The sequence below is a fragment of the Carassius gibelio genome, chromosome A25 (genome assembly GCF_023724105.1).
Source record: "Carassius gibelio isolate Cgi1373 ecotype wild population from Czech Republic chromosome A25, carGib1.2-hapl.c, whole genome shotgun sequence".
Taxonomy (NCBI): domain Eukaryota; kingdom Metazoa; phylum Chordata; class Actinopteri; order Cypriniformes; family Cyprinidae; genus Carassius; species Carassius gibelio.
In genome coordinates, this window is record NC_068395.1 from 8,876,551 (window position 1) to 8,892,797 (window position 16,247).

Sequence of the window (16,247 nt, forward strand, 5' to 3'; positions counted from 1 at the left end):
CCACTGACTATAACTGCTCTGAAATAATTGCTAGCATTATACAGTAGGACTGGAGAGTCATATCTGCTGATAATTTTAGAAATTCAAAAATTCAGTATGACTTTTTGGGGAAAAACAAAAAAGTAGTGCACAAATACATCGCAATTTAAGATATTTCTTCGAAGTTACACTACCTTAACATAATGGAAATGGTAAATAATATTTAATCCATTTGTTTTGGCTTTAGAGCAATTGCAAATAAAGGTGAATATTTATTCAATTAAATATTTTGCAAGATTCTCTGATGAATAGAAAGTTCAAAAGAATTGCATTTATTTGAAATAGAAATCATTCGAAACATCATTAACGTCTTTACTCTCACTTTTGATCAATTGAGTGCATCCTTGATGAAAAAAAAAGTATTCATTTATTTTCCAAAAACATTTCAATATGCTTTTCTGAAAAAAAAACAAAAAACAAAAAAAAAAACACTGTAAACTATGTGTGTGTTTTGCCAAGTATCTTCTCTTCTAAAATAGGAAAACCCCTCAAGCCCTCATCAGATTGAAATACCTCTGTGCTAGGGTTGCGACAGTGAGGAAATGTGTGTCAACACCTGTAATACTGGTATCACTGGGGGAAGGGGTTTGTTGGGTTTATTCCTTGCTTTCCTTCACTTTTATAATGGCAGAAGTCTTTTTTAAAACCTGAAATACTGCCAAGTAGCTAGGTTCACGTTTGCATTTAATTTCTAAACTAAATCTTCCACCATGGTCTTGTCTGTCTCACCTCACTCTTCTTGTCGGTCAGCTCGTCTCACTCTCCTCACGTGATAAATGAAATCTGACTGCTGCTGCTGATCTGTGATGCTACTGCCATTCAGCATGCTGCACTGAGCAGCCATGTTCAGTTTTTAGTTGTAGTGTCTGTTCTCTAACTAACTAAAGGATTGTCATTACTATAAAAAAAAATCAAAAGACTGTGGCAGCCAGTGCTGTGGTGAGCAAGTGATGTAACACAGTGCCAAAACATAGTTTGAACCGCAGTTTCCCTGCCAATGATTCAGAGTCCACAGAGACAGCTGTCATTGACTGGGCGGGTTGGATCAGAGGGTATGGAGAGACAGATCAATCAGCACAGGAGAGATGAAACCGAATAGACTCCCTTTCCAGGGCACTACTGAACTGGTATTTAGCTTCTCCCCATACTGACTGGTTACACAATCCCTCAGGCAATAGGAACGTAAGATACGATTATCTCAGCTTAGTCATTCCCTAATTAGATTCTAATGCGCTCAAGTGCTCTACTTTTTTGGCAAGAAATGTCTTAAATGTAATTTTACGTAAATTGTTTGTGTCTTGTCAAGCATTTTAGCTCAAGGATAATCAATTAATGAGGATGTGTAGGGAATGCTCTGTCAGGAATGACAATTCATAAACAGTTTACAGTAAAACACTGTTTTATATGTATTAAAATTATTTTTTTCTATTAAAACTGAACTTTAAGATGTCCCTGTGGGAATTACTACAATAAAAATGCGATGCGAATGTGAATTCTCAGCATATCTATATTGATATGTAAATTTAATATGTAAAGGTTTAATTCTGCATCAACAAACAGCAGTGAGGGTGACAGGCAAATTTCCTTTTAAGACCTTCTGTAGAGTTTTTCATTGACCCACATTTCTGAGACACAATGTTGCAATATCTCCCCTGCGTCTCTCGCAATCAGGATATATCATTCTCATGAGTTTCTGTGCTCAGCTAACAATTGTCCTCTGTTGCAAGATGGAAACAGACAATATTAGCAGCTTTTGATGGCTCAACAGGAAAGACACAGTGAGTTTTAAAGCTATATACATATAAAACAACTTATTAATCCATTTAAATTTTAAGCTTTAAGGAGATAATTAAGTATTCTAATGTTTTAGTCGAATGGTTACTATCTTGTAGTATGTACCGTATTTTTCAGACTACCTGAGTATAAGTCGCATCGGTCCAAAAATACGTCACGATGAGGAAAAAAACATAAGTCACACTGGACTATAAGTAGCAATTATTTAGAACCAAGAGAAAACATTACCGTCTACAGCGGCCAGAGGGCGCTCTATGTTTTCAGTGTAGTCTACAGGAGCACTGAGCAGCATAGAGCGCCCTCTCGCGACTGTAGACGGTAATGTTTTCTCTTGGTTCATTTATCTTGGTTCATTTCTCGTTTCATGAATTTTGATAAATAAGTCGCACCTGACTATAGGTCGCAGGACCAGCCAAACTAGGAAAAAAAGTGTGACTTAATCCGGAAAATATGGTAGTATGTAAAATTGTTTTCCACAAGTGTTTCTGATTCCTCTGATTTATCTCTGTTGAACTTTGTGAACAGCAAGATGTATTTAGCCATAATAAAAAACACAAATTTTACTTGAATAAAAGCACTTCATTTTGAGGCAATCACATAAAACATGTTTCAGGCAAGACATTTTTATAGTGTGGACACTTTCTTCAACAATGAAAACAGAAAAAGCAGAACTCTACATCTCAAAAAGATGTTAGACAGACCTTGGTTTTGTTGCTGGAGTGTCTCTGTGAGGTCCTGTAGGTGCAGCAGAAGAAGACCTCCAGCGCCTAACAGCAGCAAGAACCAAAAGAAGAAGGGGAGTCTCATGACCGTTGATCGCAGGGACCTCCTTCTGCCTCCACAGCCAGCCTCCAGCACCCTACACTCTACCCACATCACGGCCTGTGGGGCACGGCCCTGACGCTGAGACCTAAACATCCACACGCACACACAAAGAAAAACCACATGACTGATTTACTTCTGCAAGATAAGCTAGTTTTGTGTGCACAAAAATAACATTTATTCTAGCGGTTGAGAACTGTTAAAAACTTTTATAAATGTCAGTCAGTTAAAAATTGATGAAAAGGACAATGTGCCATCTGCAATTGTACATTTTTATTTCTGCATCTCGTGTACAAGCAATTATATTAATAGTGTGTTGGGTTTTTTCAGATCTATCTGATGAATATTTTGCTGACTGCAAGATCCCATTTCCCACAAGAGTGGAAGCAAGACAGAGAATAGGAAAGAGAGAAAGGGGAGGCACAGTTGTGTGTCGAGTGTGTGCCAGGTTTGCTGTTCTCAGCAGGTGAGCACAGCATAAGGAATCATGTGCTCTGAGCCTATAGGGAACCTGAAGCCTACACTAAACATCTTGCGCTGTCTGTTCTACGTGTATCCTCTTCACTCTGTGAGATTAGACCGCCTGAATCAACCAACCCACACAAACATAAATTCTTATTACAAACATTCATCACAGATTGTGCCTCGCGGAGCTTAACACCAAACAAATCTGGTGCACTGAGGAAGAAATTATAGACTGATGTGAATTAATTTGCTTTTAACAGTATTAATAGGACTGTGCATAATAACATTAAATCCACATTAAATGGTATTTTTTCTCAAATAGACTGCAAAACAGGGCCTGAAACTCATTTTCAACAAATAGTAAAAGGAAGTGCTTAACCTTCAGAAAATGACTGCAGTCAACTTCAAGAGGTCAAACTAACTTTTGCATGAGGTGTTTTATTTTCCATTCATTTTATATGTGGTTTGCAAACATGTTCCCCAATTTGGGATAAGTCTAACTAAACACTGATTTGCAGGATTTTAAAATACACTTTAAATTTATAAATTCTAGGATATTTAAAAAAAGAAAAAAAAAGTAATATTGTATTGAGGACCTCTGAAATGGGACAAACGGGGACAAGTGGGACATGTCCCGTGTCATCAGAATAAATCAAAGCCCAGCAATTACATAAACCATTTGTAGCTTCATGTGCTTTGGATTTGTATTTGTTTGAAAGCATTTTCCATTCAGCACTTAAGAGCAAGTGACACATTTTCCACTGTAAAACCGAACATCAAACCTTCGTCAGATGGAAACCAGCCTTCATCTTCTATGTCATCTTCCCACATAAAAACACCAAAATTGCAGCTTGATATGTACAGTCGCATCTTCGCAGGCAATCACAGAGGTGATGGGGGTTAGATTTATTTAACAAAAGCTTTGAGTAAAAAAACACCCCATGCACCTGCTCCTTCATGGACACCCCATTTCCTTTTATCTGGGCTTGATTGCTTTTCCCTGGATTGGACCACTTCCCCATTACCCCAGTCCCAGAATATTGCTGATCCCTGACCTGTATGATAGTGGGATTTGAAAAGGTCTTGAGTAGCACAAGGAAACCTGTGGATGCAATTTAGAGCTGCTCTCCTCACTAGAGCCAGAGGATCTTCTGCTAATGAAAGCAGCGCTATCACCAGATGCTACCCTGCCTTTTAAGATCTTATATTTGACATCCACGTGTGATTGTATTTCTAATTTAAACCCAGGTCAAAAGGGCATTTTGTTTCACTATGACAGTTAATAATAATTATTGCTTCTATTAAGCAATATCTTATTTGTCCATTAGTCAAGACTCAAATTTTCATGTGAAGTGTGGAAATTAGATGGTTGGATCATTGTAAAGTTATTCTTCAAAGAAGTGTTATTGTAATTACCATGTGGTCAGACTGAAGGGGTTTCAAACTCAGTCTGGGGGTTCAGAACAGAACAGAATAGAATATAAAATAAAAATTCCTAAAGGTCCTGCCTTGTAAAAGCTAGTCAGAAATCTGAGATAAATCTGTCAGAGAATAATCACAATTATTTTGAGCAAGCATCTCAAGTAGCAATGATGGGTTTTATTTAATGTATTTTATGCACACGTACAGTACATTTTTATCATTTTGGGCGGTTCACCACATCAAAACATTTGAACACTCCTAAGTAAAGTGAGTCAAAAAGGAGAGTAATTTGAGAGGCAGAGCAAGCTATTACATTCTGATGAAAAATCACAAAATAAAAAATGTCTCTTAAAATGCGACAATTAATTAATTTATGCACAGTTAGACTAGGAACATGTATAAAGAAAGCAATTAGTGTCCATTATGATTGTTCTCTCAAGTCTGAAGTCATTTGATAATGCTTATTAATTACTGAGTATAGTAATTCAGGTACAGCACATTGGCCTGTTTCAATCACGTTTGATTGCAGTTTGGTGGAAATTTGGAAGTTGTAACCACATCACAGAATCGCAATGACCAGATGTGCTCAATTACCCATCATAAATTAAATCTGTGTATTTACATAAACAGACAACATCAAATTTGTCTCACTTGTCTGGACAGCTGGACACCTTACAAAAGATGCAACGCTGTGTAGATGTAAAGTGGACCATTTACAGCTGCAAATTGAGTTCTGCAAAAGATTCATTCCTAGTAAAGGGAAGTTAAAAAGAGCATTGACTCTTAAACTACTGGTGTATCCAATCCATGTAGTGTCACATTAACATTCATTACAGTGACAGATGGAGGACATACTCGCAAATCAATACTGTAAGCTCCCCAACATCTCTCTCCCACACTCCACGTCCTTCCTTACTGAACACACATTCATAATTTCTCGGAATATTATACCTCACTTTTGCAATTATTACCCTGTTGAATCAGTACTCTGAAAATAGAAATGATTAAAACCATTGATCCAGTTTACAATGTTCAAACATAGCAATCATATTGCATTAATTAGTCAACATAATCTCAGTGTAATCTTATTAAAAAAGCTAAATTTATCTCCACATGCTTTTTTGAGTAGCAATTCCCTTTCCAAGGTAAAATCATTTTAGTACACGCTGATGATTCTCTATGCTCAGGTAGTTTTATTCAGAGAACTGGCACTGCAGAACTGAGATTTGTCCTAGTAATTTCAAGAAAATAAAAACTGAGAGACTAAACAAAATCTGCTATCTGTGATAAATTATAAGTTCAATTAAAATTGTCAAATAAAGTTTTTTTCTGTATATAATTAGAATCAATCCTAACCTAGTATGTACAATATAATCAATCTCACTGATCATCAAAAAGAGTCTTTAAAGCTTTCTGAAAGGTGTAGAGGACCCAATGACATCAAAACCTTTGGATTAGTGGATTATAGTATCTACTGAACATTTAGGTTATTTACTGGTTAAACTCGAAACATCAATAAGCATGGATAAATGTACAGTCTAAATCAGAACAATAGCATCTGCAATAAAAAAAAAAAAGTTGAATCAGTTTTTTTTTTTACAATGATTGGGTCTTATTAGGAAAAAAAAACACCCTTTTCTACTGATATTTAATGTAAATGAAAAGTGAAAAATCCCCACAGTACGCTTACCCAAATGACTTGATTTTACAATAACCTTTCCTCCCTAATCATATCAAAATGGTGAAATAAATCACTCTCGCTGCACAGACAGAAATCCATTGATCTTTATATAAATGAGATATGAGACTCCTTTGCATTATTAACTTGGCTATCAAAAGTCTGCTTTTATGCCCACTTGTGCATTTATCTTCTATACGTTACATCAAAGGAGAAGATAGCTTATCCTTGAAATATTCTCCAGCCCACTTCCTTAGGTATTACTGGAGTGAATGAAAGATGTCTCATTATAGTGATTCTCTCACACTGAATAAAAATGATACTGCGGCATGCATGACTCACAGCTCATGCTTTTCAATCATACAGGGTTTTAGGATAGTGATTCCCAAACAGCAGTGTAGGTACACCAGGGGGTATTAAACCTGCAAAAAAAGAAATGATGACTTCAATATAAAACTTAATCAAATAATAATTATTTTTAACAATTTTAATAATAAAAATTATTGCTGTTGTTGCTTTTATTATTAGTATGTATTATTTATAATATTTATAACTTTTAATATTTTGATGACTGTAAAAGTTTTACCTTAAAGTCTACTACTACTTCTACTACTTCAGGGCTCCAAACTGCGAATAAAACAGTCGCATTTGCGACCATAAATATTAAAATGCGAGATGTTATCTCTTAAAAAATGTAATGCCTTTTTTCGTGATTGTTTTGCATTCACATCTTTTGTTATGTTCGCGCATTGAGAGAATGCACATCGAAGTTTTAGTGGGAAAAAGAGTTTTAAACAGTCCTCATCTGCTGAGCAGCAGCGCTAACACACACCTGATAAACGCGTGCGAGAGAGAAATGATGGAGACTTGAAGAGAAAGTGCAGAAAAACAGCGTCTATTTTGTTCATAACCTGAACAAACTACAACAGGTAAAGCTGTCATCTGTGTGGATATTAGCAATATCGTTAACAGTTCTCGTTTATAATCATAAGGCTTCTTCTTAACAAGATCTCAATCCATGTGTTCTGTTAATGCATGAACTTCATTATTTGAAGTGCACTTGCCGTCCAGTAATCGCTTTGTGCTTTGTTACTTTTTAATTTACAAAAATATCAGCTTTAAAATTATTCCAAATTCATAACAAAATTCAAACAATAAATACAGTTTTGGTGCTCTTTAAGGGGCCGTTCATATATCGCGGCTAAAAATGCGTGGAAAGCGCTAGGCACGCCGCTTTCTGATTTTTTTCCAAAAGCCTTCGGGCTCTTGCGCTCCTGAGGCGTCTGCCATTGCTAAGCAACCGTGAGCTGCTCTCTCCATGAAAAGGCGTAAATGTCAGAAAAGAATAAATGGATTTGCAGCACTAAAAATCGCTTGCAGTAGCTCTGTTACTAAATTTATTTAAAAATGGCTATCTATATACAGCTATGATCAGCTGTTCCTTCATCTTGGCTGTGCTTTCAACGTTGGTACTGAAAAGGATGAAGCTGATTGGTTGGTTCTTGTCACATGACCCGCGGTGCGCTTGCAGGATTCTGAAAAGTTGAGATGTTTTTAACTCGATGCGGTGCGGGCGCACCTGGAAAAAAACGAGTGCGTCGCTTCCATTATGAGCATGCACGCATACCGCGCGCCTACATTTGAAATAACGAACTTGAGCGCACAAAAGACGCGACATGTGAACGGCCACTAGCGGCAGGCGGGATCGCAAGTAGTGCCTCAGTTCAAGCAGCACGTGAACCTATCATACCTTGCTCTTTAAACTACTAGAGTACATAATGAACATGAATTAACATCAAAAGGTAGGCTATTTTACAAGAGATTCTACAGTACAACACTTTCAAACTGCGGAAAACGTGTAAAGATTGTAAACATTGCAATGTAATATTAACCTCAGTAACCTTTCGGTGTCCATAAGCTCATCAGTCAGCTAGAAAAATAACTAAAATGAGGAGCACTTTGCTATATTTATGAGCTATTGAATTTTAATATTTTTACTTAACCTGTTGTCTACATGATTCAACTCCTCCTATAAAATTTAAATTTACTAATTAAGAAAAACAGACTGAAAGTGTGAAAGACATGCACTCCTAAAAATAAAGGAGCTTAAAAGGTTCTTCACAGAACAATTTTGGTTCCACAAAGAACCATTCAGTCATAGGCTCTTTGAAGAACAATCTCTTTCTGACCTTTTCATAATCTGTTATTGTCTTCAAATGTTAAAGGTTCTTTATGAAACCATTTAGACAGGAAAAAAAGGTTCTTTCTATGGTATCATGAAGCACCTTTATTTTTAAGAGAGTATGACAACATTTGCAGGATGCATTGAGGAGGACCCCAAACTATACTCAGGGGCCAAGTGATGCTTATGGTCCATGATATTGGGACAGATTTTGTGTAATAAACAATGCATGACTGTATATTTCAAGTTGGAAAAGACATTTAGCTCCCACTTTAAGTGAACCTTCATTCCCAGGTCATCTACAAGATGGATTAAAATGCTGATAAAGTCAAGAAAAGATGAGACATAAACACGTCAGTATGATTGAAAAAAAGTAAAAATGTAAAATAAATAAATTATAAAATAAATAAATTAAATAAAACACATAAAACATGTTTATTCTGTGGCACCAAAAAAAATAATTTGGCACCTACCCTTTTTTTCTTATAGGAGCCAGTGGCTCCTTACTCGATTTTTTGTTTGGAGCCCTGTACTTACTACTATTAATAATCATAATAGTGACTGTATTATTTATATAAAATAACCTTAATTAACACTTTTTAAACACAAAAAAATAACTATTTGTGTGGATGAAAAATATATGTACCTGAGCAACACTTAAAAAAAAAAAAAAAAAATGTTTTACATATGTAATGTAAGAATATTTGATTAGGATAAATTATGAAACGATAAATACATTGTTCAAAATCAAGATTAAACGAGTTGAAAGGAACAAATTTTTGGGTCTGAGTATTCCTAGTGAACTGAGGGGTTATATGCAATATAGATTAGATTAGATTAGATTCAACTTTATTGTCACTGCACATGTAGGTACAAGGCAACGAAATGCAGTTAGCATCTAACCAGAAGTGCAATAAGCAGTAAGTACAGAATAAAGGTCTATAATATGTACAATAACTATACAGGTAAGTATTATGGACATAATTTACAGATATTAAATACTATAAGCACGATATACAGATAGGTGTACTATGAACATACTATACAGATGGGCTATGTAAAAGTGTATGTACACTATAGGCAGAACTATGAACATAATTTACAGTATTGCAATGGACAGTAAAGTGCATAGAAAAAATATTTCAATGTGCAAATGGATTATACATTGTTCCTGGATGAACAGGCAGTAGTGCAAGTAATAACAAGTTACTTTTTTGCTTGTTGTGAGTAAATAAATAAATCAGAGTGTTGAAGAGGGGGAGGAGTCTATGTGTGGTGTGGGGGGTGTTGAGGGGTGTCAGAGGGCAGAGTTCAGCAAGGAGACAGCTTTAGGGAAAAAGCTGTTCCTGAATCTTGTGGTCCTTGTCCGGAGGCTCCTGAAACGCCTTCCGGAGGGGAGGAGGTTAAACAGTTCGTGGTCAGGGTGAGAGGAGTCCTTGAGAATGCTGCGAGCTCGACGTAGACAGCGTTTCTTCTGGATGTCCTCAAGAGCAGGAAGTGGTGTCCCTGTGATGCGCTGGGCAGTTTTCACCACCCTCTGCAGTGCCTTGCGGTCAGCCACTGAGCAGTTCCCATACCAGACTGTGATGCAACTGGTCAGGATGCTCTCGATCGCACACCGGTAAAAGTTCACCAGGATGGTTGAAGACAACTGGTTCTTCTTCAGTGTCCTGAGGAAGAAAAGGCGCTGGTGAGCCTTTTTGACGAGGCTGGAGGTGTTTGTAGTCCAGGACAGGTCCTCCGAGATGGTGGTTCCCAGGAACTTGAAGCTGGAGACACGTTCAACAACCATCCCGTTAATGTGGATGGGGTCATGCGTGCTTCCTTTCTTCTTCCTGAAGTCCACAATGAGCTCCTTGGTCTTATTGGTGTTAAGGAGCAGGTTATTGTCAGCGCACCATGTGGCCAGGTGCTGTACCTCTTCCCTGTAGGCAGTCTCATCGTTGTCACTGATGAGGCCAATCACCGTGGTGTCATCTGCAAACTTAATGATGGAGTTGGATCCATGTACAGGCTTGCAGTCGTGGGTGTAAAGGGAGTAGAGGAATGGGCTCAGCACACAGCCCTGTGGTACGCCAGTGTTAAGTGTGATGGTGGTGGAGTGGTTGTGGCCTGACCGAACATGCTGAGGCCTGTTGGTCAGAAAGTCCATAATCCAGTTGCAGAGGGAGCTGTTAATGTCCAGGTCTCCAAGTTTTGTGGTCAGCTTGGAGGGAATGACGGTGTTAAATGCTGAACTGAAGTCAACAAACAACATCCTAACATACGTGTTGTTATGGTCCAGGTGTGTGAGTGCAGAGTGCAGCACTGTGCATACTGCATCCTCTGTGCTCCTATTTCTGCGGTAGGCAAATTGGTGTGGGTCCAGTGTGGGTGGGAGGCAGTCTTTGAGGTGTGCTAGGACCAGTCGCTCGAAGCACTTCATAATGATGGGTGTGAGTGCTACGGGGCGATAGTCATTGAGGCACGTTGGGGAGGAGTGTTTTGGTACTGGCACAATGGATGTGGACTTAAAACATGTAGGCACAGTTGCTTGGATGAGGGACATGTTGAAAATGTCTGTGAAGACCCCTGCAAGCTGCTCTGCACATGCCCTAAGCACACGTCCAATATACAGGAAAGGCTGAAAATAACCTTATTTGAGATTAAAATAATAATAAAAAAAAGGGAATAAAACGTTTTCTAGGGGAAGAACTGTATTGATTCCCAGGCATGTGTGATATTAACCTGCATGGATTAATGATTAGAGACCCGCCAAAGCCTTTTCATTTAAAGATCACAGCATTTTTTCATTAAGTAAACCGCTCCTAGAACATGATGGAGAAAGGGCTGTGATTACTTGGGGATCAAAGGAAGGTATGTGTACACAGGACCCTCAACCATCAGCCGCTTTCTGCATACATATATTGAATAACCTGTAAAAAGAGAATGAACCTCAAAAATCTCCTTAATTTCTTTTTTCATCTCATCTCCAAAATCTATGCCCACCCATTTTGGTTTCAGAAATCATACACATTGGCACTGTATTTGCAGACAGGTCTCATATATCTCATAATCCATAACTATAACCCATCCGTAATTACTTACACCACGTGATTGTTAAACTGGGATTTAGGGTGATCTGTTTATTACAAAACGCCTTGTCATGAGGTACAGATTATTCTTCATCAGCTTCAAAGGGCTCTACATGATCCCAGACGAGGAACAAGGGTCTTATCTAGTGAAATGATCGGTCATTTTCTAAAAAAAGAGATATATATATATATATATATATATATATATATATATATATATATATATATATATATATATATATTTGTAAATGCATTATAAACAGAAATTGTGTATTACATTAAGTCATGGTCGCGCATCGCAGAGGAGTACAAGGCGAGCATTATAAAGTATATACATTTTTTAGAAATTATTTTCTTAGGTTGCTTCAAATAAAATAAAACACAGGACTAAAGCCTGAGCAGATGTCTGAATGTTTAGTTCTCTCCTCTAAACATAATTAAACTTTCATGTTGTAGTGCTGAAGCTCCACCGAGTGAGTGCGATCTCACTTCTGAATTGCGAATAGTAAAAATGCATTTAGTCACAGAAAGAAGGAAGCGGGAACCTGCCAACATTCAAATACATCTGAACAACAAAATAAACAGAAAACAGTGCAACAGCCCCTCGCAGATGACTGTTGCGCAGAAACCGAAACCAAAACACAAAATAAAATCCAGACAGTTTCTACAATATAGTTAGTAGTAGCTTATCAGTGGTGACTGTCAGTTTAAGTACATGACTACAAATGACTACAGCCCCATTGACTCCCTCTGCCGATGCATTGATGAAATTAATAGTTGGATGTGCCATAACATTCTTCAGTTAAACAAGGAAAAAACAGAAGTTATTGCATTTGGAAACAAAAGATGAAGTTTTCAAGGTGAATGCATACCTCGACTCTAGGGAATCTTGGTGTGATTCTGGAGACAGACCTTAGTTTCAGTAGTCATCTCAAAGCAGTAACTAAATCAGCACACTACCATCTAAAAAAAACATCGCAAGAATTAGATGTTTTGTTTCCAGTCAAGACTTGGAGAAACTTGTTCATGCCTTTATCACCGGCAGGGTGGACTTTTGTAATGGGCTCCTCACTGGCCTTCCCGAAAAGATTCCTTCCTTCCCATTAGACAGCTGCAGCTCATCCAGAACGCTGCTGCCAGGATTCTGAATAAAACCAGAAAATCTGAGCACATCACACCAGTCCTCAGGTCCTTACAATGGCTCCCAGTTACATTTAGGATCGATTTTAAAGTACTTTTACTAGTTTATAAATCACTCAATGACCTAGGACCAAAATATATTGCAGATATGTTCACTGAATATAAACCTAACAGGGCACTCAGATCACTAGGATCGAGTCAGTTAGAAATACCAAGGGTTCACACAAAACAAGGGGAGTCTGCCTTTAGTTACTTTGCCGCTCGCAGCTGGAATCAGCTTCCAGAAGAGATCAGATGTGCTAAAACACTAGTCACTAGTTAAATTTAGACTTAAAACTGTTAAGACTCTTAAATCTGTTTAGCTGTACATTTATTGAATAAGCACAGTGTGATGTCCGAACTGATTGCACTGTATTTTACATATTCACAGTATTTTGTGTCAAATAATTTTATATTTATAAATGTTTTAAATTCATTTTAAATAAGTATTTTTTTTTTTGAATTTTCAAAGTTTTTAAATTGCTTGTTTTATTTTTGAAATTATTTTTCTTCATGATTTTTACTTTATGTAAAGCACTTTGAATTACCATTGTGTACGAAATGTGCTATATAAACAAACTTGCCTAAACAAACGGACAATGAACAAAACTATTAACAGCAATTATTATACATTGCAATCAAACTAAAATTCAAAATCAAGCAAAATTTGGTAGTTCTGTATGTTGTCTCAGGGTTGGCATCATCTCTTTTCAGGTGTTCACAGGATGTCAATTCCATGGCAATGTAACAGATATGCAGGTCAGCGATTCATGGGTTAAATTCTGTTTTATAAATTCAGACTGTTGGTACTAAATGCCAGCCTGGCTGGACTTAAATTACTTTACGATACCCATGCGAGCCTCAAAGGATACCTGAAACCCCCCCCCAAATTCCTTAACACACACACACACACACACACACACACACACACACACAAAAAGAAACCTTTCTTTTTGTTCCTTACTTTTGTAAGTCCTTTATTAAATATGTATTTTGAATGTTTGTGTATTGCATAAAATGGTTAATCCTGGGTAAATGGTTAAAGTGCTGACTTATAAGTGGAAATGCTTGATTTCATTCTTATACTTTCTCAAAAAGAAATGTTCTGCAACCCCCACACTCCTTGGCAGCTCGTAAAATTTTACGACCACACAGGACCACAGGACAGGAAACCTAATCCTTACAATAGAATGATAGAATGTACTCAAATGTAGTCTTAATGTGTATAGTATTGTTTTTGCGGTACATTAGAGGTTTCCCATATAAATTGGGAATATCTGCAGTGTTATCATGTGTTAATCAAATCTTTAAATGTGTGTAATTCTGCATTTGAATGTATCTTCATGTTTTGATCATTTGCACATATTAATTTTAGTATCTGTGTAATCGTCATGCTTTGACAGACCCATTTATCTAGAGCAAAGTAATGAAAAATGTATTTAATCTGGAATAATGAACTTGCTTTAATATTCCTGATGAAATCGGACAGGCCCTAAATCATCAGGGGGTTGTCTCAACCGAGACAAAGGAACTTTCCCGCCGCTTCAGATCGCGGATGTTCATTGGCTGTTTACGCGAAAAAGGGGCGTGAACCATTTCAAGCCATAAGAACGACCGAACAAGGTCCGCCTCTCTCTTCTTTCTCTTCTTCCTCTTCCCCGTTCTCGGATACGCTGCTCTCCAACGTTGTTTCCGCGCGGCCATAACCCCCTCAGCACAGGGGCTGAGAGAAAAAGCCATTTTAATGGCTCCTTTAGAAGCTTTCGTTTCGTTCTTTTCTTTTCTTTACTAAGTTTATTCAACTATTCGCCTCTCCACGCAAGGAAGACGAATTCTGGAACAATGTTTGTTGAACCTTTCAAAATACCGCGCGAGGACAGAACAAAGGACCACGTGCTCCACGCTCACGCCAAGCGCAGCGTGCATGCGCGTCACATGGCCTCCGTTTCATGGCACATGGCTGTTTCAACGGGAACAGCGCGTAAAGCTCACAAGCTCGACGCCGATCTCACGCCACTCACATGGGACACCTTTTGCAAGTATCACTTTCTCTATGGAGATTTAAATGCTGCTTTAAAGTGTTGTTATGATCTGATTTGTTGTTGGCTTCTAAAAGTTACTGACTATGATTTTCATACCTGAGCTCCTTATGTGATCCCATTCTATTTTCTCTCTCTCTCTCTCTCTCTTTCTCTCTCTTTTATTTGGATTCGTTATGTATTGTATAAAGCTTACTGTTTGTATTGTCGTACGCATATTTACTCTGTGTGATTTGTAGTTTGATGTATTACTAGTTTAATTATTAAAAACCCATATACTGACGATTGGCTTGGACTCCACCCCACTCACATTACGAGTCCCTGAGATGTGTCTGATCTATAGCTACAAGCTCTAAATTTAGAAACTAAATTTATCATAAGGATAGGATAATATTTTCATGGCCAGAGAATACTTTTCCTTGAATTATAAGGCGTGATAACTTTATTGAAAATTGATAGGTCTACAGTGGTGTGCTGGACATACCACGGTTTGATCTGCAGTAATTTACAGTAAGAGATATCACAATAATTGATATGAAGAATGTAATATTGACATATTAATGAGTAAGTTACAGTGCCCTGTGATTATTTATTGTTATAGGCAATTGAGATATTTTTCATAATCAAATTTAATGTAACTGTCATCTGAGATATATATTAATCAAATTCCTGATTAATTATTCAAATTCCCTATATATCATTTGAGTTAATTACTACGTAAAACTCATTGTTGTTACAGCAAAACAGAGAAACAAATAGAGATATGCATTACATCCTAACAGAAATGTTTTAATGAAACAATTAATTTTTAACAGTCCTTTTTTCCGTTTGAATCAATTTAAGCATGGCATCTAATTTGATGAAGATACAACCTGCTGAGCATATATCCCATAACATCCTAAGAGACTCGCTGCCATAGTAACCGGCCCCATGTGAGTCTCCAGATGATCTTGTCTGCCACTGCTCTCACCCAGGTCCTTTTAACATTCTACTAACTATTAGCCTAACCATGATGTTTTCAAGCAGGACATCTTCAGATTATTGTTGGTCCCAAACATCATACCCTTCTAAATGTAAGTGTGGTTAAAAATATTTCACCCAAAAATTTACCTCTGCTGAGAATTTACTCACTCTCAGGCCATCCAAGATATAGACGAGTTTGTTTCTTTATGGGAACAGATTTGGGGAAATTTAGCATTACATCACTTGCTCACCGCCGCTGGATCCTCTACAGTGAATGGGTGCCATTAGAATGAGAGTACAAACAGCTGATAAAAACATCACAATAGTTCACACTACAGGTCTATAAATTATAGCCTTGTGAAGTGCAAAGCTGCATGACTCTAAGACACAAATCCATTATTAATGTTATGTGGAGGGGTAAGGAGGAACTCAAGTGCAGACAGGATGTACTAAACACAGGATTTATTTATACAAAAAGGGGAAAACAAAACCCACGAGGGGGAAAACAATGACTAGGGTAAACACTAAATAACTTAACAAGACACGATAAAGAGAGACTCGAAACACAAGAACACTAACTACAAATAAAC

At 37.4% G+C, this 16,247-nt stretch overlaps 1 protein-coding gene across 2 annotated transcripts in view; it reads right to left on the reverse strand.

The window, feature by feature from the left end:
• Positions 1-16,247, reverse strand: part of LOC127946703 (carbohydrate sulfotransferase 8) — a 91,381-nt gene that overhangs the window by 26,728 nt on the left and 48,406 nt on the right. Inside the window, exons 1-2 of one of the 2 annotated variants that reach the window (XM_052543420.1) lie at positions 12,349-12,448; positions 2,535-2,743 (exon numbers count right to left, since the gene is read on the reverse strand). In XM_052543420.1, the coding sequence (XP_052399380.1) occupies positions 2,535-2,709 (175 nt within the window). In that variant the 5' untranslated portion in view covers positions 2,710-2,743; positions 12,349-12,448. Of the gene's footprint in view, positions 1-2,534; positions 2,744-12,348; positions 12,449-16,247 lie in introns of those variants that run through there. The other variant, XM_052543419.1, reaches the window with a different exon arrangement.